The 23,281-nt window shown below is 37.5% G+C and overlaps 1 protein-coding gene across 1 annotated transcript in view; it reads left to right on the top strand.

The window, feature by feature from the left end:
- PTPRZ1 (protein tyrosine phosphatase receptor type Z1) overlaps positions 1 to 23,281 on the top strand; it is a 114,639-nt gene that overhangs the window by 67,325 nt on the left and 24,033 nt on the right. The window contains exons 12-15 of the mRNA XM_040644548.1: positions 3,135 to 6,726; positions 11,115 to 11,259; positions 17,961 to 18,052; positions 20,977 to 21,062. Of these exons, the coding sequence (XP_040500482.1) occupies positions 3,135 to 6,726; positions 11,115 to 11,259; positions 17,961 to 18,052; positions 20,977 to 21,062 (3,915 nt within the window). The remainder of the gene's footprint in view (positions 1 to 3,134; positions 6,727 to 11,114; positions 11,260 to 17,960; positions 18,053 to 20,976; positions 21,063 to 23,281) is intronic.

The following is a 23,281-nucleotide window of genomic DNA, read 5'->3' as shown; positions in this document are numbered from 1 at the left end:
TCTAGTTTTATATTAAAATGTTTTAAAATTAAAAAGTCCTTTTTTCAATGATTGGTTAGGTTTCAGGTGTTGCATTAATCAAAGTTCGTGTTGCATCATTCATGAGGGTGAGTTGCTGAGTTTTACAGTCATGTAATTGACATGCATGATTCTTTCATGAAAGAATTGGAAGACACTTTGATAGAGTAATAAAAATAACAAAGGTTGGTGATGATGAAAAAAATGAACTTTAAAGATAATTATAGCCATAAACTATATCTATAATTCAGAATTTTTTCATTGTTTGAGTTTTTCTGAAAGACTAATATTTACCCAATTCTTAATATTTCTACAATTTATTTATAAATACCTTAACTAATGATTGACAGATTGATAATAAATATGAGCCAAGACATAAATTGTATATATTCTTTTGCCCATTTAATCTAAATAATTGTTTGGATTATTCATATTATAAGTGTCGTTGCTAGCATAATGTCCTGTAAGTAAATAGGTATTTAAGAATATTTATAAATTTTAACATTGTCCTAATTTTTAAAATAGAGAAAAAATGATGGATGCAGCTTCTTTTTCATCCTAAGCCCAAATGTACTGTTCATCGTAACTGAGATTATATGTTAAATGCAGGTGCTATTCTTAAAGTAGTACAAATGGATGTGTGTGTTCACATGTGTGCACGAGGCCATAGTGTGATGACTAATGCTACCATCGGGCAATAGATAGCAGTTAGGTTGTGTTTTCACATGTATAATTATCTCAATAATTTATATGTTCTATGGCACTTCTCTCTTACAAAGGATTAGTTTACCAAAGTGAGCGATCTACCTTTCAGCAAGAGTTCACAAAACTCAGCTCAGGATATCTTTGTGTGTGTGTGTGTGTGTGTGTGTGTGTGTGTGCATGCACATGGATAGGTATGTACCTAGAAATGATCACCAGGTTGCAGACTGCCAGCTTCTCATGGTATCTTCACATGGCAGAGAGCAGAGCAGAAGAAGAAGCAAGCTCTTGCATGATTCTTCCTTTAAGGGCATTCATCCCATTCATGAAGGCTCTACCCTCTAGACCTCATCTAATCTCAGTTACTTCCCAGAGGCCCCAATTCCTAATACCATCACTTCGAGGAGTAGGATTTCAACATATGAATTGGGGGGAGGGCATAAATACTTAGTCCATAACACTATTCACTACCATTGATTCATGCAGGAATGAATGATGGCAGTTGGCAAATTCCTGGACTGTATCTGTGATGGTTTTTAAAACTGAATTTGGAAGTGAATAGTTTGGGGGATGTTTCTTAGCTTGTCTTCAAATAAAAATGCATTACTTTGAAGAACAAACTATCTCCAGCATGATCAAGGCCTTACGGTAAAATTTTCTAAACGGAAGCTGTGAAGAGTAACAGGTATGACATAGTTCAAAACCATGGTGGAAGAGAGATTCAGAATAACTTCATAAGAAAACATAGGAAGGATTATACATTCAAATATTTGTGGTTTCAGGTATGTATAAAATAATCATAGAGCATGAATGATCTGTTCTTCTTGAAATGTTGACATGAGGTCACACAACCTTATAGAGATCAACAAGATTTGGTTAGGTAGGATTAATGAATGGTGTATCATTTTCATCACATTCTTTTTTTTTTAAGATTTATTTATTTATTTGAGAGAGAGAGTGTGTGTGTGGTGGGGAAGAGGGGCAGAAGGAGAGGGAGAGAGAGTCTTAAGCAGACCCCGCACTGAGCGCAGAGCCTGACACGGGGCTCGATCCCATGACCCTGAGATTACAACCTGAGCCAAAACCAAGAGTTGGACGCTTAACCAACTGTGCCACCCAGGGGTCCCTGTCTTCATCAGATTCTGAGAGGTATCTGAACATGGTTTAATATTCAGATTTTTTTTTTCTCCTGGTACTGGTTAAGTTCTTACTAATTTGTACTCTTGTCAGTTTTCTTCTTTTAAGGGACATGACTTTAAAAGATCTAATAAATGGCAATGCTAGCAAACTGGCAAAATCATATCCTGTATGGACTAAAAATACCATGTCTTGGTATCTTTGGCAGTTTAGTTTTCTAAGCATATGATCAGACATATTATAAAATGCACAGTTAGAAAAGAAAAGGGAAAAAAAAAAAAAAAAGCATGGGTCTTGATTGACCTCTAGCTAGAATGCTCCTGGGCCATTACAGTGACAAGTGTTCCTGGAAGACTGGGTCACCTGAATGATGTTTCTAAGGAAAATAACAAAATTAAATAACTAGTGCTAGAAGCATACTTTGTACTTGGACAATTTGTCTTTAACAAAATGTCTGCCTATGGGGGCGCCTGGGTGGCTCAGTCAGTGAAGCATCTGACTTTTGGTCTCGGCTCAAGTCATGATCTCAGGGTCCTGAGATCAAGCTCCCCGCCAGGCTCTGCGCTCAGCACAGAGTCTGCTTGTCCCCTCTCCCTCTGCTCCTCTCCTCCACTCTCTCTCTCAAACAAATAAGTAAAATATTTTAAAAATTAGATCGGTTAATTCATTGAATTTAAATAAAATAAAATTTAAAAAAATTAAAAAAAATAAAATAAAATGTCTGCCTATGTCTTGAGTGGAGAATATTTAAAACAAAATGGAAAACCAAAACTTCTTCTAGTCCTAAATCTTCCTCTTATGATGGCTTAAAAATTATGATTTATTCTGAATATATACAAAGAAATATTCTGAATATTTAGATAGATCTTTGAAATAAATTGTTTCATTCCATATTATAAGAAGCTAATTGCTATTTAGTTTGTTGCCAGATGAACTGAACAGAGAAATACAAAACAAAATAAGTGTTAAGTAACATTATCAGTCAATAAATGATAACGCACCTTTCTTTCAAAGCTGGGGTATCTATTAATTTAATTACTTCCACAGCACTGAAATAAAGGCAGCCATAAACAGAGTGTTTTAAGTTTAATTAGTGTCCCTAGAAGGTGGATGATAAAGGTTACAGGATAGAGGCATGGCCTCTATGGGACGATGCTTTCTGAGGAAAAGTTCCCACGAGTGAAGATTAACAGTATCATGCAGTATAAGATATTATTAAGAACTCAATTTTTTTCTTATTTCCTTATGTTCCATTAAATCTTGTTTGCTTTTCAAAGGAGGAAGAAGAGGGGAAAGACACTGGAGAAGACACTGTTGTGAATCCTGGTAGAGACAGTGCCACAAACCAAATAAGGAGAAAGGAACCCCAGGTTCCTACTACAACAAGCTACAATCACGTAGGGACTAAATACAATGAGGCCAAGACGAACCGATCCCCAACGAGAGGAAGTGAATTCTCTGGGAAGGGCGATATTCCCAGCACATCTTTAGATTCCGCTTCCCAAACAGTCACTGAATTAGCCCCTCAAAAAGATGTTGCTTTGACTTCGCGGACTGTGACTAACATGCCACCTCACACTCTGAAAGACACTGCAGCCTCTTTAAATGACAGCTCTAACACTATTCCCCGATTCCCACGGATGAACTTGACTGGGACTGTGGAATCTTTAAATACAGTTTCTATAACGGAATCTCAAGAGGTATCTACCGATATCAGTGAGGACGAGAGTCTATTGACGGGTTTCAAGCTGGATACGGCAGCTGACGATTCTTCGGGCTCCAGTCCGGCGACTTCTTCTATGCCGTTCATCTCTGAGAACATATCCCACAGGTATGTGTTTTCTTCAGAAAACCCAGAGCCAATCACATATGATGTCCTTCTACCAGAATCTACTAGAAAAGCTTCCGAAGAGTCAGCTGCATCGGGTTCGGAAGACTCTCTGAAGGATCCTTCCATTGATGGAAACGTGTGGTTTGCCAGCACTGCAGATACGGTAACACAGCCCGATGCCGGATCCGGCAGGGAGAGCCTTCTCCAGACTGACTACACCGAGATACATACCGAAGAATCTGAGACAGCTGAGTCTTCAGCTCCAGGCCCGCTGGTGTCACGCGGTCCCCCGGTCACGGATCTGGACATGCCACCTTATTCCACCTTTGCCCACTTCCCGACCGAGGTGACGCCTCATGCCTTTACTCCGTCCTCCGGACAGCAGGACTCCGTCCCCACTGTCAACATGGTACACTCGCAGACAACCCAACCGGTGTACAATGGTGAGACACCTCCTCAACCTTTCTACAGTAGTGACGTCTTTCCTCTAGTGACCCCTTTGTTGCTTGACAATCAGATCCTCAACACTACCCCTGCTGCTTCAAGTAGTGATTCGGCCTTGCATGCTACGCCTGTATTTCCCAGTGTCGGTGTGTCATTTGAATCCATCCTGTCTTCCTATGATGGTGCACCTTTGCTTCCATTTTCCTCTGCTTCCTTCAGTAGTGAATTGTTGCACCATCTGTATACGGTTTCTCAGATCCTTCCACAAGCTACTTCAGCTGTTGAGAGTGATAAGCTGTCCCTGCATGCTTCTCTGCCAGTGGCTGGGGGTGATGTGCTATTAGAGGCCAGCCTTGCTCGATACTCTGATGTGACGTCACATCAGCCCACTACTCACGCTGCTCCAGAGACGCTGGAATCTGGTGGTGGTGAATCTGGTGTCCTTTATAAAACGCTTATGCTTTCTCAAGTCGAACCACCCAGCAGTGATGTCATGCTGCATGCACGTTCTTCAGGGCCTGAAGCTTCCTATGCCTTATCTAGTAATGGGGGCTCCCAGCACTTCTTCACTGTTCCCTACAGTCCTGCAGCCCCCGTGCATGGTTCTGTGGGTGTATCTCCTCCGGCTCCCTTGTTTAGCAGCCCTAGCCACACTCCGGTGCCTCCGGGGCCTCCGTCTTCGTTCCTAACCCCGACCGCATCTTTGCCGCCGCCTCCTCCTGGCCTCTCTGGGGATGGGGAGTGGTCCGGAGCCTCCTCTGATAGTGAGTTTCTTTTACCTGACACAGATGGTCTGACAGCCCTTAACATGTCTTCACCTGTTTCTGTAGCTGAATTTACATATACAACATCTGTGTTTGGTGATGAGAATAAGCCGCTTTCTAAAAGTGACATAATATATGGAAATGAGACCGAGCTGCAAATTTCTTCTTTCAGTGAGATGGTTTACCGTTCGGAAAGCGCAGTCCTGCCCGCCCTGTACGATACTGTAAATAAGTTGAACGCGTCTTTACAAGAATCCCCCGTTTCCTTTTCTAGCACAAAGGGCATGCTTCCAGGGTCTCTCGCTCCTCCTGCCACTAAGGTTTTTGATCATGACATTAGTCAAGCTCCAGAGATTTCAGTTCAGCCTACACATGCCGTGTCTCAAGCGTTCGGGGACCCTTCGCTTAAACCCGTGCTTAGCGCGAGCTCAGAGCCGGCCTCCTCTGACCCTGCTTCTAGTGAAATGTTAGCTCCTTCAACTCAGCTCTTCTTTTACGAGCCCTCAGCTTCTTTTAATACCGAAGTATTGCTGCAGCCCTCCCTTCAGGCTTCTGAGATTGACACGTTGCTTAAAACTGCTCTTCCACCCGTGCCTAGCGAGCCAATATCGGCTGAGACCCCCAAGGTTGATCCCATTAGTTCTACAATATCGCATCTCCTGGCCTCAAACTCTGCTTCGAGGGAAAACACGCTGCCCGCTCCATCTGTACCAGTTGTCGATGTGTTGCCTGCTTCTAACGTGCACGCTGCTTCACTTCAAGGTTTAACCATTTCTTACGCAAGCGAGAAATACTTTGAACCCGTTTTGCTTAAAAGCGGAAGTTCCCAGCAAGTGGTACCTTCACTGCACAGTAATGATGAGTTGCTCCCAACTGCCAATTTGGAGATAAACCAGGCCTTTCCCCCGAAGGGGAGGCATGCATTTGCTACGCCTGTTTTATCGATAGATGTGCCACCAAATACACTTATAAATAAGCTCATATATTCCGATGAAGCTTCCACCTCCACCAAGGGGTCTCGCACTGATGAGGTGTTCGCTGGTACCCCAGCAGGTGTTTCTGATACCCCCGTAACTGCCGATCATTCTGTTCCTCTAGGAAATGTGTATGTTTCCGTTTCAGCAGCTTCTCCTGACAAAGATGGTTCTGTCCCCACAACCAAGTTGCTGTTTCCTTCTCAGACAACTTCTGAGCTGATTCAGAGTGCCAGATCTGATGCTGATTTAGTGGGTGGTGGTGACGATGGTGATATTGATGATTATGATGACGATTATGATGACAGAGATAGGGATGGCTTATCCATAAATAAGTGTATGTCGTGCTCCTCCTATAGAGAATCACAGGAAAAGGTAATGAATGATTCAGACACCCAAGAGAACGATCTTGTGCATCAGAATAACCCAACCTCATATTCACCATCTGAAAATCCTGAAGAAGAAAATCAAGGCACAGGTGTCCTATCAGCCAGTCAGACCGATACGGACGGAAGTCCCGATAAAGCAACACAGGCACGTGTGCCACCCCAAAAGCCCAGTGATGGGAAACAGCACGATGACGTTCAGACTGGTAACGCCCTGCTTCCTTTCACTCCCGATTCTGAAGCATGGGCAGTGGTTGCAAGTGATGAAGAGAGTGGATCAGGGCAAGCTCTGTCAGATAACCTGAACGATAACGAGACTTCCACAGATTTCAGTTTTCCAGACATTAACGAAAGAGATGTTGATGGTGTCCTGGAAGCCGCTGACTCAGAGATAACCCCAGGGGCCCCACAGTCCTCAACACCGACTGTTACTAGCAGGCACTCAGACGCAGTCAACATTGCAGAGGCAGGTTAGTGATGGATCCGAGAGCTAGACCGAGGTGTGGTGGTTTTCTTCCTCAAAAAATTGAAAAATCATGGAAGGAGAAATTTGGTAAAGTGGCACATCCTTTTGTTTTTTAATCGAGACGCTCAGCAAGTCAATTTACAGTTTTTAAAGTGTGATTTTACTCATTATTTCAAATGAATATTCAACACGTTTCGGTTAGTGGATAGATAAAACGTTTATTTGTTGTCAATTTTTCATATTCTACAAGATGCCAGTTACATGTGGGAGCAATTATGTGTGCGTAACGCATTTTTAGTATACTGCTTTTTAAATGGTAGGTTGGATTAATTTTTTATATTCACTTATGTTCTAAAATAAGTTGTAATCTAATTTCATTGAATTATAAAATGGATTATTAAACTCTGATAAGTAATATGTTATAAACCCCTCTCTGACCCACCCCACGGGAAAAGATATGATAATTTGCACAACCACGTCAGCCTGGGGAGCTTTACAAAAAGTTCTATTGCTGAGTTTTGAGAGTTAATGGTAAGATTTTTTTTTTTTAAAGATTTTAATTTTTTTATGTTGTCTCTGTTTGATTACCTTCATGTTGCCTAAAGAGGGCAGTGTGAACTAACAAGATACATTCTACTTTGTATTTGCGGTTATACACCTTCCTAGGAAGTTAGATAATGGTCATTAATATGCAGACTATGTACAGGTATTGTATGACAAGATGTAAAACACTAGAACATTTTCTGTAGACAGGCCTTTCATTTGTTAATGTATTTTATGCAAATTAGTTTATTGGCCAGATGTTTCTTCGAGTAGATTACTTGCAACATATATAATACAGATGTTTGCTTTAAATGCCACTGGGGAGAAAAGGGAAATTCAATACCATTAGGCATATGAAATACTAGCTAATTTCATTGACTTGAGCATAAGAATTTTAGAATTCGCTTTTATTAAATTTTAAGGCATTTTTTAAATTAACAATGAAAATATTTAAATCTTAACATCGTAAGTCAAAAGATAGGTTAAGGTAACATCTTGCAATCTTATTGCATAAAAGCAGATATTTATAAACCAGATCAGAGATACCAGTCCCATTAGGATATTTTTTTCTCTTTGTTATTTCCATCCTTTGAATTAGTTGTATATTTTTCCTTCAGTCAGTGCAGCAGCAATTAAAAGTTTGTACATTTTGATAGAGAAGTTTTTCTACGTTCTGACTTGATACCTATTTAACATTGCATTCCAGTTTAAACACACTCTGGTATGTGAGAATGAATAATGAAGCCACAGGTTACTATGTTCATTAGTGTTGCCATATATATGAATTGTTATCTGGCTTCAATTATAGTACTTGTTTTTTTTTTTTTAATTTTTATTAGATTTCTTTTAAAGACATATCAGGAGTTCGTCCTTTTTTTTTTTCTATCTTACTAGGTAGTGACATCATCAGTATGTCCTTGCTAGATTATGCTCTTATGGAGAAACTATATATAATGCAAAATGCTGAACCTAGAATTCTGATTTAAAACTCAGTAATTTCTCATCATTGCACTAATTTAATTATTAAGAGTATGTTTTCCCACTGATGAGGAGAAAACAGTAGGAATATAATTTCCAATATCATCAGGTAACACAATTAATGGAGTAACTAAGATCAAACAAGATTAGGGAAGAATTCTTGCCTGCTTTTAAAACTGTATCTGCAAAAAATCATATGTACTCTGTCTTACAAAGTAATTCAATGTGGCTCTTTAACAAATGCATACAGACTAATTCTGAAACTTATTGTTTTATTATGTACTTCTAGAATGTAGAATAATTTATAAGACATGTTCCCTAAAACAAAATAGATAAGGCAAATATTAGTATCTGCAATTTATGAATGCATAAACTGACACCCAGAGATACTAAATTACTTGATTCAGGTCATGTAGGGAGTTAACACAAAACTGAGACTGGAATCATGTGTTATTGGTGTCTGTCTCTTGGAGACTATGCTTTCATTTTTGAGGACAATAAAATATATATAATGCTTAATTTGTAATACCAAAATGATACTGTTTTATTCTAAAAATGTATTTTAAAGTATCAATCTTACCATTGTTTACAGATCATCCATTGTTAGATTCTCATCTTATTTAGGTAGCTCAGATACACTTCTGGACCATATTGAAGTAGATATTTTAGTCTCAACTAATGAATATACAGATCAATACAACCAGTTGTTCCTCGTTACAGTATGTAAAGCAATCAGTTGATTATACTTCCTTTTTTTATAAATATATTCTTTTGAATTTGGGGGGGTATATTTTCTTTTTTTCTTTGTGTATTTTTTAAGGTAAACTCTGCCCCCAACCTGGGGCTTGAACTCATGACCCTGACGTCAAGAGTTGCATACTCTACGACTGAGCCAGCGAGGCGCCCCTGATTATCTTTCATGTGGTATCTCACCCTGAATAAAATTCCTGGGTTTCATAATATGTAATTACCGTGGATTTATCATGCTAACTCCTCAATGAAAAGGTTTATTTTAAAATCAGACCTCCCAGAGAACGTGCGCGTAAAGTCTGTATTACGAGATTGTGTATGTATGCACGTGTGTATCTACTGCATGTGCATAGTGTGTGATATCCATGGGGACTTGTTACATACGTCATGTGTTATATACCTTACATGTATATCCTATATAGATCAGACATATCTCTATATATGTATGCACATACATATATACAAATAAGATATGTATGTATCTTCACTAAGTGGATTATTTCATTGTTTAGCCACAAAACTTCCATTTAGGTAACAATCGTTTTAATAGAAAAAACGTGAAGACAATTATGTATTAAAAGAAGATGCTTTCCTAAATTTTATAAAGAAACGTTTAATGCATTCACCGTCAGATTATTTAGGCTTCTTAGATGGGCCTCATCGCACTGCGTAATGACCAGAGCTTATGATTGGCGGAACAGAAACTAAAGCTTGGGCTTCTCTTACAAGAACACGAGCTACAGCTCAGGGATCAGTTGATTTACGGTATTCCCACTTTTTGTTCCGTTGTATGATTTTTAGTCACACCTTTGGATTCTACTCTTTTCTAGCAAATGTATCCATAATGATAAGAACAACTGTCAAGGGACATTTGGGTGTCATTTGTCCACTGATACATTTCTTATATAGTGGATTAAATTCTTGACCCCTTTGTTTCATCTTTCAGAAGGAAGCTACCATTTTAAATCCTAAGTTCTCTGCCGTTAGATATACTTCAGGGCTCTATTTAGGAATTTGGTGCTCTCAAATGTATTCTTAAATCTTTAAATTAAACCGATTCCCTTTGTCCCCTATCACTAAAGTAAGATGGTTGGTATAAAAGCACCTAATGTGTCAGGTGTCTAGAAGGCAGTGCAGACTCTCATGGGGGGACTTCGATGTGGTTCTTCCAGAATTTCTGCGGGAAGACACTAAGAGCTTTTACTTTGTAGCAGTGTGAGCATATGGTGGTAGAGCAGCTCTAATGTCCAGTTGGCTTGGTTCCCCACTGCACACACTTCAAAGGAGAAGGGAAGCATTGTGACTGGCCACAGATACTCTTGAGGTTCCTGAAACTCTTTTGAGCAACTTGGAAGAAGGGTGCCAATTGCAATGATTTCGAAAGTGCTAGGATGATAATGCACTCAATTGGTCACAAAAGTAGTCATTTGCCATCTTTTAAAATTCACCCAAAGACAGAATTTAAACTTTTCCATAATTTACACTTGCGCATTGGAAAAGAATTTCTTCGTTCTATGTATTCCTTCAGTTCACATGCAATAGTATTTTTATTTTTGATAGAGAAAAATAATTCATAAAAGGGCATCCAAAGTAACACTTTAAAGGCAACCTACATTTAAATTTTTAATAGTTTTCTGGGTTGAATGGTTATCCTAATGTAAGAAGGGTTATCCTAAGATTCCCTCTTTATGGACTTATTAATTGCTCCTGGCTACCTATTTAATCACAGGATCAGAAACATCTTATTATAATTAAGTTTGGAAAATCGAGATTATATATGGTACAGTAAGTAGCATTGTTTTTCCTGATCATTTTACTTAAAAACTGGATAGTTGTCTTAATACTTGTGCTTTCCCTTTAGCAAGATTTTCAAGGCAGCGTCGAGCTTCTTGCTTGCCACAGCACCCGTACCTAGGTGCCAATCTCCGCTCTGATGGCCCGCCTTACTTTTTACACTTTGTTTTACTTAAATTGGCTTGTAACCGTAGACATTCTTTGTATCCTAGATTTGAAATTGTAAAGGTAAGCAACAGCAATGAAGGTTGCAATTACTCGGTTGAAAAATGTTGTGACTTTTTCTTAAGCTTAAATATCAACTCTCTCAATTTTCTCCGACTACAGAGGCCAGTAATAGTAGCCATGAGTCTCGTATTGGTCTAGCTGAGGGGCTGGAATCCGAGAAGAAGGCAGTTATACCCCTTGTGATCGTGTCAGCCCTGACTTTTATCTGTCTAGTGGTTCTTGTGGGTATTCTCATCTACTGGAGGTAAGTTGAGTGCTTGTTTTACACATGCGTTTCATAAAGCTTCGATTTTGCCTGTTTTTTACCTGACAGCTCTTCAAAGCATATTCAAAATTTGTTTTACTTGAGCTACCATTAATTTAACTATGAATAAGGTGATTTTGTAAATCCAAAGACATAATAATACAAGATGGGATTGTTCTCCATACTTCGATGAAATAATTAAAGTTAAAATGGAGGAACTCCGGCTTCAGTTGACATTTAATACAGTATTTTGACAGCATACTATCTTATTAATCTCATTAACATTCAATCATTATCATAGCATTTAACGTAAATCTAAGCTTCTCAGCTTAAATGCTCCAGCTGTTACAATTTCAAAAGTTATTGTTTAGGAAAACATAACTTTTGGTATAACATAGTTTATTTATAATCGTGGATTTTATACAAGCGCACATCAACGGCATACCGATAACAAAAAAAGATACCCCATACATAAAAGGAAAGATCATGCAATTAAAATATGAATGTAATGAGGAAATAAAGTTGATGACTATATCAAGAAGCATAGGATTTTAAAATTAATTATAATTTGCCTTGAGGATGAAATATACCTTTGCTGTCGTCAATATCCTATTAAGATTTTTAAAAGACAAAGAAAATTGCACCCATTATAAGCTTCCCGTCCCGTAGCGAGCAGAACACACTGCAAATTAAGGAGTTTATTGGGGAAAAATGTAAGTCAGTATAACTATTATAACTATATCTAGGAAAACAAAAGCTTTATGACAATATAAGGAATCATATCTTAGTACTGTCTTCCTTTGTTTGAAAAGAGAATTTTGTTCAGAAACTTTATAATTAATTCCTTTTTTTTTAGCAACATCTTCCTATAAGTTCATATGACCACTCTTTATGTGTTATCCTAAAATATATTCTCTCGGTTTATTCAAAAATATTCACCTTGTTTACGGACCATTTCCCATGTGTGTAGTACGATGTTGACTACTATGGAAAATATAAAAAATGAATGAATGTCACTATGGCTGAGAAATTTATGCTTATTGAGAATTTTCCATGAAAAATCTAGAACATACTATATAAAAATCTACACATGACAACTGAAATCACTAATGGTAACAGTGGTCAGAGAACAAGTGATCTTGATAGGCCAGGATGACAGAGTAAGTGTAAGATGTAGGGCTTGAGCTGGATAGGGTTCAGAAAGTGAAGGTAAAGGAGACCAGCCTTCCAGGCAGGGACACAGCAGGTGGGAAGAATGGGAAGCAGGCGGCAGCTGGGAGTGTCTGAGACAGTGAGGTCTGGAGGTGCAGTTGCATGTAGTTGGACATCGGTTGACTAAGGTAGAATGTTTTCATGACAAGCTGTGTTTCATATCTGAAAAGCGTAAACTGCAGAGTACAGAGAACAGGTCATACTTCTGTTATCATATATGAGTTGGCAGTCTATTTTGTCCATAACATGATGCAAACAAAGCTGCTTTCTTCACTGATCCTATCATTGCCAATGACTCTTTTTACAGAAGAGTCCATGCTCAGCAGAGTAGCATGAACCCAGTACACATTCCCATAAATGTTTGCTCAGCAAGAGTTCATATTGCTTTTCTCCCTACTCCCCACTGGGTTTGTTGGCCAAATTTCTTACCAACATTGATTTTGTGTTTGTTATTCCTGGTTTCTATCTAATCTGATTTTCCCTGCCAAACCAGTTTTTGAAGTTAATTGGAATTAGAGTTAAATTTTTTTTAAAGATTTTATTTATTTATTCGACAGAGAGAGACAGCCAGCGAGAGAGGGAACACAAGCAGGGGGAGTGGGAGAGGAAGCAGGCTCGTAGCGGAAGAGCCTGATGTGGGGCTCGATCCCACAACGCCGGGATCACGCCCTGAGCCGAAGGCAGACGCTTAACCGCTGTGCCACCCAGGCGCCCCTAGAGTTATTTTTTTTAAATTAAGATGGAAAATAAACCCAAATTATACTTCATAAAAAATGGTTTTAGAATAAATTTCCAATGACAATGTCAGATGGTTTACAGTTATGATGTTGAAATAATTAGGAGGAGAATTTTAGTCTTTATTACTTAGTATTTCAAGTTTATTTTTTGCCAATTTGAAAGTGTCTTATTTAATATGATTTGATATTTCATGGAAAATTAAAATTTGTAATGGTTTTTATATTCTATTAATAATGAGTCATCTCATCTATATTATGTGCAGAAAAAAGACAGAAATTACCAGTTGAAAAAGATTAAGCCGACCTTCACCCATAAGATGTTTCTCTTTTCCTCACAAACAACACTTTATGTACCTTGAATTCAGAGTGCATTAGCTTAAAATATGAGCACTCTGATGATTTTATGTATATATTTTATATCTATCTATCAAACAGTCTGGTAAAATCTGTCACTCTTTCACTTACCCATTTAAAATTTAACATATCTGTCCTTCTCACATCCGTTTGAAATTAATTCACTTCAAAATGTAACTTTTTAGATCAGTAATACACCAGGGGTATTAGTTGGTGACAGAAAATGACGATGCTAGTGCATTCTTCAAGGTTTTTGTGAGATACTCAAATTCGGGTGTAGACGCGTATGATTTCGCCAGCCAGTATGAAAACGTAGACCCCTGTGGAAAGAACAGCCTGTGGAAAGGTTCAAAAACAGAAGAGCATACCAACCAAAGTCCTAATAGTAACATAGTCCTTTTGAGTTTTTCCCAGCCAATATATTTAAATGTTTTTCTAACCTAATTTCTTAGGAGAAAAAAGTAATTGTAAAGTGATATAACGAGTCCTTTTTTTGTCTCTTTGCCTCACTCAAGGTGGTCCCCTAGGTGTTGTGTAAACCTTGAGAGAAAGCATGTTGTAGCGGGAAGACAGAACAGATTCGAGGTGATGAAATCTGGGTCCCTTTCCCAGTTCTGCCTGGCATTTGTTCCATGGTCTTGGGCATGTCACTTAGCCATCTATGAACTGGTTTTCCTCTCTCTGTCATTTCGGGGGAGCGTTCACTAGATCATCTCTAAGACTGCAGTCAGACCTTCTTTAGGGTTTCTGTGATGGCTGCAGCATAATGAATGAATATGGTTATATTTGTATAAGGATCCAAAAAAAAAGGAATAATAATTACACATTTCTAGCTTTTAATTCTAAATACTTACTGTGATGAAAAGGTGTAAATCAAATAATCAGATTAACATTGATTGATAGGACCTATGTCTACAAGTTTAAAACAGTCATCACTCTTTTCATCATGGCTGAGTGATAATTAGCAAGAGACATAGTTATCAACACTTAGCACATAGACGTGAAGACATTCACTGCTTATACAGAACAGATGGACTATAGATATTGAATCTTGTCATACATTAAATAATATGCCTTGAAATTATTTTCCAGATGTTTTAAGGTAGAATTTACATGAGCCAAATTGTAAGTTTCTAAGTTGCAAAATGACTTCAATATGGAAGATTTTCAAACAAGTTCTTTTTAAAGAAGACAAAGGGCAAACTTTTGAGAGCTTTTTTAAGAGTTGGAACCTAAAAAATACCACAGGTATAATCAACAAAACAGCACTCCATCAAAATCAGTATAGAAAAGAACTTTACATAGACAGTTGTTTGGGCTTTGGGGAGTGGGAAGAAAGCAATATGAGTTCTCTCTTGATCTTAACTTCAAATTTATAAGTCACTAAGGATAGCTCCCAACACAGAATGGAAGCCTCCCAGTACCATGCGCGTCTAGCAGAGTGTCATTTCCTAGGTAAAACTGCGCTATAAAATATACTGAAGCAATATATTATTACCTTCATCAGGAATTTATCCTACACTGTTTTAACTTTTCCCACTCGCAAGTTTTTTGGTATGATTTTATAACATCCTTTTGTTGCTTGTTAATACAAGTAACACTATGGGACCACTTCTTTGCTAGACCAACAAATATTTGCTTACAAACTAAAAAGAGTAGAGTTGGTATTTACCCAGATCCTACACTGAATATTAAACATATTAAACTAATACCAATAAGTTTTAATTTACCTTTTTCTGTTCTATGAGGTGCTGTCTTCTTTCCATTTTCTCAGACCCATCCTCTCTCCATCCATCCATCTATCCATCTGTCTTCCTCTAGTTATATATTTCACCTCTCCCTCCTGAATGTTTTGAGATTTTAAGTTACCCCATTTGAGGCTCAGGTAGGCAGGAAGTCTAGGATGCAGCCGAATAACCTATGGTTAGTGGGATTTAGTTAGAAATCCATCTAATCTTTCAACATTTAACACCTATTGTTCTCTTGGCACTGCATTCAGAGTTGGGTTTATATAAATCAAAAGACATGGCCCCATCTTTTAAAAAACATAATGAGGATATAGGCACAAAACAGATATATTGCAAAATAATAACACTAACTAACAATTAATAAAAAAATATTTAAAATTATGTAGAATAGCGTTCAGAAAGTGAAGGTCATCCTTGGATTAATTAACCATATTTTCCCAAACAGTCTTTGTAAAGGAATGGAAGTTTGTGTTGGGCGTACTGAAAACAGAGAAACTGGAGTGCTAGCGGCTACTTAGGAATGAGAGGCTTTTTCACAGAGAAGATACCACCGAGCTGTCTTTAAGGAGGATAGCGTTTGCCTGGCATATTCCTGAGTGAGGCATTTTGGTCAGGAGAACCATGTTTAAAGCAGGGGGGAGAAATACTGAGTGAGGACAGGACAAGGCATGTTCAGTGACCTGCAACTCGTTTGTATTATTGGAGTATAAACTTCAAGGAGAACGTCAAAACAGGTGGGGGCCATAGCTAGGTAGCATTTAAGTACTGAAAGATCTTGGGTACCAGCATCTAAAAATCTGTCAAGTACAGAAATCGAGCCAATATATCAATGTAACAGGGAGATAGATTTTTGGCTTGATACCAAAAAAATATCAACAGTAAGAGGCATAACAGTGGAATGAAAAGGCCTCCTCTTTGGGTACCACTTAGAGGTACTTAGAGTTTTCGGTTAGTATGAGAAAGAAATGTCTAGCAACTAAAGATGACTCATGAAGGAGTGAGGTCCTTGTCACCGGAGATAATCTTTAGATGTCAGGGAGATTCTTATATCTGCTGTGATCTTGCACTAGGTCCCTTAAGACATTTTACAGCTTTAAGATTCATTGAAAAATAAACAGAAACTCTTTTACCAGCTTGTGTAACCACATTTTAGAGGGACCAAACCCAGTGTTTTCCTGTCTGTGTGGCAGGACGCACTACATCTGTGATTGCCCAGATAGACCAAACTCCCCCTGTAGTTTCTGCTCCCGTCTGGTTTCAGCTGTGCTCAAATGCACACTTTCAGGTGGGTAGTCTTTTTTTATCACGAGACCTGTGGCCTCAGCCCTCCCGTTCTTCGTAGTCTGGTGTACTCTTTCCACTTTCCAGAATGCGGACCTAGTGCAGGTCCCTCTGACACCTGATTCCACATCCACTCATCTTCCTTCTATACCACCTGTTCTCTCGTGAAGACATTCTTGTGTTCTCTTGATTATCTGTGGGCCTGAGCCTAGTAGTAGGGGACGCTAGGAGAGGACACCCCTGATGTAGGTGGGGGACCAGGTCATGGAGGATCTTATAACCCTTGCTGAAATAATTGAATATCACTCGAATTCCACGGGGAGGCCACTGAAGAATTTTACACAGGGAACTGATTACTGAAAGAATTTGACAATGGAGGTGTGTCCTCTAAGAACAAGTGTTATGTTAAAGCTCATTAGAATAAATATCTTGTAGCTTGAATCTCAAATGGAAAATGAGATTGGCATTTTTACCCAAACAGATATTTCCATTTAAGCCTAACCACTCATGAATAATATTTCAAATAAATTAAATGACCCACATCAAAGAGTGTCATTAGCAGTTTTAATTATCTAAATTTTTTTAATTAAGTATGGTTTGCATTAGTTTGAAGCAGCAGTTGGTTCTTTGCTCTTCTCAATAGTTTGTGGTGTGCTCTTACCAGATGTTACTCTTATTATCTGAATGAAAATAGATTCAGGTGACATTGTAGGTCATAGTTGTCGTTGATTCCAAATATATTCATTCTCAAAACCCTCGTCAACAAGGCTAGCATCTGTTGGAAAGAAAATCACGCCTGTTTTTGGTTATATGCTCATTATTTCCTCACTTCGTTGTGTCATTACTGTATTATCATACTCACAGTATAAAGCAGTCTTCCTTTTTTATCAAAATATTACCACTGTGGAATTACATTCCTGCATAGTCCTAGCTACCTTTTGCTAGCAGCTGAATATGCTCAAAAAAGTATAGTCACTTAAATATTGAGTGAAAAGAGCTTTGGACGTAGTTTTTCCACTCCGGTCCCAGCCAAGGTGGCAGGACACACTGGTATATCGCAACGATGGGAGAGTAATTAAGGTGTTAAGTGTCCTTATCCTGGCAAAATCCTGTTGGGACCAACCAACTACAACTTCAGATGCCATCTCTGCTTTCAGTGTGTCTGATATCTCCTCACTCGGATGCATCTGGCACATGTAAAATTGAGATACATTTGGAAGCCATGAAATTCTTTAATACTTCGTGTTTTGTAAAATAGATATAGCTTTCCATTTATGTTTTAATTCTGGAGATTTGTGTCATAATTTTCAAGCAGCTCAGAAGTCATCTTATGGCAGCTAGTAAATAAATCGCTTTCTTTTCTTTCTAGGAAATGCTTCCAGACTGCACACTTTTATTTAGAGGACAGCACATCCCCTCGAGTCATATCCACACCTCCAACACCTGTCTTTCCAATTTCAGGTAATAGCTTCAGGTGTGACCACGAGTAGCCGGTAGATGTTGAGTGAAAAGCATAATGCGGGAAGGCTTGTCCTTACTGGAGTACTTTGCAAATGGCTCTAATGGAGATGAGTAAATACTTCAGAAGTTGCCCAAAGTATGTATTACTGCCATGTAGCGGGCACCAAAGTTTCTATCTTATTTTCATTAATTTTGAACATTCTTAACCATATAGATGATATGGCAAAATAACTCATAACATTCAGGTATAGTCTGTTAACATAAACATAGCAATGAGATATTATTTAAGAATAAGGCTGACCTTCAGTCATTTCTAGTACTTTAATGGAAGCCTGGACCACAGGAGTCAGCCTAAAGCAATGCAGTAAGGCTGGACAGGACAAAATAACAACGATAAGGATAAAGCTTAGTTTCCTTCTGATCATCTGAATTTATGTGAGAAAAGCTTCCTTAACTGCGGTAAAGAAAAAAAAAACCTATAAAACGGTGGGAGTAGAAGAAAAACATGAGGGCACAAAGAATGTGTAATTGCCTGAAATACAGTCACAATGTCAAACAGTTTGAATACCGTCTATTTTTAGCAGAACTTACCTGGTTAGCAATATTCAGGAATTAGCCAAGGTCATTTTGACTGAGACATCCGTTGCCCCTCGAGTTCACACTGTAAGATCACAGACACTTATTTGATTAATATTTTATGACATTTCAGAATGAGAAGTGGTAACCAAAAAGGAATTGCCTAGAAATATGTGAACCATGGAAGAAGCTCTGGAGGATAGAGGATAAAACAAAGACACAGAGAACCACGGAACCAGGGAAAACAGAAGGAAAAAGTCGTCATTGTGGTTCTTTTACAGAGGCCTCTTTTTAAATTGACTGATACTCTGTATGTTATTCCTAGAGGCCCAAGTTCCACAAGACGTTATCTTCTGAAATCTCATGATTTAAAAAACATTTAAAAAAAAGAGAGAGGGGGGCGCCTGGGTAGTGCAGTCGTTAAGCGTCTGCCTTCGGCTCTGGGCGTGATCCCGGCGTTCCGGGATCGAGCCCCACATCGGGCTCCTCCGCTGGGAGCCTGCTTCTTCCTCTCCCACTCCCCCTACTTGTGTTCCCTCTCTGCTGGCTGTCTCTCTCTTTGTCAAATATAAATAAAATCTTTAAAAAAAAATTAAAAATAATAAAAAATTAAAAGAGAGAGAAGCATTTTCTGTGTAATTTTCAGGGGGCATAGGAACTAGAAGTGTTTGGCTTTTTCCTCTATTATCCACGCTGAGTCTTCAGCCACCATTTATTTCTGTGTTTGAAGATTGTTTTAAAAGTGTGTACCTTTTCGGACAGCACACTTTCTCCTTAACATACTAAGAATTCTGAGGTTGTCAGCTCTCGGGTATCTGTTGCATCTTGCTTCCCTTCCCTTTCGTACCTCGTCTACAGACGCCCTCAGCATGGGTAAGCAAATTAACACGGTATCATCCCAAGTCCATATCACTTGTTATTAACACTAAATAATCCCAAATCAGGACGTTGTCCGGGAACTCCAGAATCCCGTTCTACTTCTCAGAATAGTTGTGATCAAGGGCATTTCCTCACTTCACCTGCACTCCACATCACCCAGATACCTGCCTTTTCATGTAAATCAGAAATTAAAATTATATGTTAGTCTCACTTACTTGCAGACCAGTTCGTGAAAGAAAGGACCAAAACACCAAGTAAAGAGTAGTCAGTTTCGTTGTGAAAAGAGGTTAGCTGTGCGGGATAACATCGATGGGTCTGAAGGACCCGTATGAGAAGAGCTAATGATTTAGACGTGACAAGTTATTTCTGTTTTCTTGTCTAATTATAAAAGCTACTTCCAGGCAAGGTCCTTCTGTAGATGTGAAGGCAGAATTACACCTTTGTCTAGTGTTTCTCAAGCTTAACTGGCTAATTCAGTTTTAGTATTCAGGTACACTCATCTAGGAGAGAGAACAGATGGATTCGACTTTTTAAAAAAATCAACAAATTCTTGGTAACTGAAGCTTAAAAATATTAAATGGCCTAGATGCTGAACATCTGTTGATGTAAATAAGTGTTTCTAGTGAAATGTGTTTGATGTTTCCTTGTCAGAGAAATCACTTGTGAAATTGCATACTGTGAACCAGTAACATGTTTCATCTAAGAAAGTCTTTCCAGAGGGCGGGGGGGAAGAAAAAACAGAGCCAGTTAAAATAATTTGGCCCCTTCACAATTAATTAACAGATCCAATGACTTTGTTTACATAGCATATTTTCAAGTTAGAGTTCTTGAAATTTTACATATGAAAAGTCCCAAAGGTTTTTGACATTATCCTTAATGAATAGTCTGCATATCAATGTTGTCTATTATTTATAGAGAAGGAAAAAAATGTCTTCAAATATAAACATCTGACTAACCATAAAACATGAAATTATGTAATTTTATAAAACTGAAATTACACTATATATTATGTTTAGTTCATGGTAACATTGAAAATATATTATTTCTGCATCTTTTTTTACCCAGAAATCACATTCCTGTTAAATGTGTTAATGTAAATGCAACTCCTACTCGTGTTAAAGAAAGTTACCCATAAAAAGATGCAGTCCATTGGTAAGACATGAGGCTTTGGTGGTATTCATTATTTAACATTAAACATTAATTCTTGTTTCTTTAGAGTATGAATGGAAAAGAGATCCATGGTCAAATCAGAATTATAAAATGCAGGTTATGATTGAGAGTAAATTTGGAGATCATTGATCATTGTTGCTTAATATTTCATTGGAAGCTGCAATTCCCTTGGGATTGTAGGAATAATTGAACTTTGAAGTTGTTTGAGAAGAAGGCACTTTATAAATCTTTATAAATGAGAGGCATATTCCTTTCTGTTGAATTATCCTTTCCAAACTAATTTTTTTTTATTTACTTAGATGATGTTGGAGCAATTCCAATAAAACACTTTCCAAAACATGTTGCAGACTTACATGCAAGTAGTGGGTTTACTGAAGAATTTGAGGTATGATTTTAATATGCCTATTTTAAATAATATGGAAAATAGTAAATTTAAAAGATTCAGCGGTAGGCTATTTCTTGACCTAAAGACATTGAAACCATTTTCACTTCCAGGAAGTATATTAGTTCTGTAATCACTTATGTGTTTAGGAGATGTGTTATGGTTATCATATAATTTAGAAAATTGGTTTTCCATTTTAAAAGCCAAGTTGTACTCGTTGAAAAAAATTTGTTAATTTTCTCCCATAAAGTACAGAATTCCAGTATTCTTCTTTTAATCTGAATTAGTAACACTGATTCCTTTAATTTTCTAAATTATATAAATTATACTAAACTACTAAATTTCATGATTTTCAACCAAAGTACATATAAACTCTTACTTGTATGTATTACATCAGTGTAAATGCAGAAGCATTTATTATATAAGGTCTAATAAATATTATACAAGGTAAAGTCCCATCTTCTCCTCAAGAAAATATGCATTTCTAAAAAACATTTAAACTGCACAATCAGTAAAAATTTTTCTGGTAATATTCCATAAAATACTCTTCGTTAAAAGAGGCAGGGAAATTTGCTGCAAATTTACCATGACCCACTAAACTATCAGTTAAGCAGATTTTTCAAAATGAGGAACCATAAGCCCAGAGTTAACAATGACAACCACAAAAAAATAACGTTACCATTATTGAGCACGCCCTAATATGCCGGTCATTGCACTAAATGCTTCTACATTCAATCTTCACCCAACTCTGGAAGTTATTTGGTTTTTATTTCTATTCATATAGAACTTCCATAGAAGTCAGTTAACAACTCATAAATAACAGAGCTGGGACACTTATCGTGATGAGCATTGAGTGATGTATAGAATTATTGAATCATTATACTGTACACCTGAAACTAATATAACACTGCATGTTAATTGTACTTCCACTTAAATAAATAACTAATTAATTTAAAAAAATAGTGGGGCTGGGATTCAAACCTAGGTCTGTGATTTTCAAACATAATACTTTCCATTCCAGCAAACAAGGGATCTTTAGGCTCCCCTCTAGCCCCTCCCCTCTAGGACACATCACATTGCTTTTCTGTCTCCACCACTCCCAACCCAGAAGTGCTGTAGGGACCTCCCTCTTTGAAGCACTTTGAACTCTGATCCTGATCAGAGGGTGTCCCACTCTCCCCCTTGCACCCAGCAACCGCTTCCCGGGAGTCACATCAGCCAAGATATATTTAGGGAAGGAAAATACCATAAATTAGAAAGCTTTAAGAAATCAAAAGAAATAGAAGTGAAATCTGATACATTTTCACTAAATTAAAAATAATAGAAGCCAATTCATTTAATCTTAAAAGAAATCTACATCATTGAAATAGAAAGCAGTATGAGGCAATGACTACATAAAGGGGAATAATATAAAGAATTACATATTTAAGACATCAAATTGTTTTTTCTTACCATAATAGAGATTAGAGGGTAGGCGGTAATATGTTAATTCACAGAAACTATTAGGCTCACATCAAACAAAATTGTAATTGAAAGAGGGAGGATGTGTCAAGGATGGGTCTCATTTTCCAAATGTTAAAAACCACAAGGAAAAATAGACAATTTATAATAAAAGTTGCTGATAACGTATGTACAAAGGCAGATTCATAGTTTTAACAACTATAAAATCATTTTCAATATTATTAAGCAGCTTGTAATAATTAAATTAATAAAATAACCTCACATTTTTACTCAAAAGTGTATTCTTAATTCCATTGCTTTTAACTCACAGTGCGATTCAAGAAAATGTTTCATTAACTTAATAATTAGCTTAATAACTAATAATGCCATGCCTTTTAAGTGGTTCATAATATTACATTGTGTTTAAATCTAGAGTCAGAATGGCTTACTGCAAAAGAGGCCTTAAAAGATTACTTATAGGGAGGCTGGGCCATTTGCTGATGAGTCAGATTCATATTTGGGTTATATGCTTTCTCAAAAATTATAAAGCTTTCATGTTATTATCTTAATACTAAATAATTGTAAGTTCCTACCTAATGTATTTAGATAGAAAACATCGCTGAAAAGGATTTTAATTCATTTTAAAAGATAATTGGCAGAAATAATTTTTCTGTAGCCATCAAAGTTTAAATTAAAAAGAGGTCTACTAATTAAATATGTTGAAAGTAGTGCTAGCAAAATTTTGTTTCAAAATGACATAGTATATGTGATAAAAAAAATTT

The sequence above is a fragment of the Ursus maritimus genome, unplaced genomic scaffold (assembly GCF_017311325.1).
Source record: "Ursus maritimus isolate PB19 unplaced genomic scaffold, ASM1731132v1 scaffold_3, whole genome shotgun sequence".
In the NCBI taxonomy this organism is placed as follows: Eukaryota; Metazoa; Chordata; class Mammalia; order Carnivora; family Ursidae; genus Ursus; species Ursus maritimus.
Note: the sequence above shows the minus strand (reverse complement) of the source record. Positions and strands in the feature narration are given on the sequence as shown.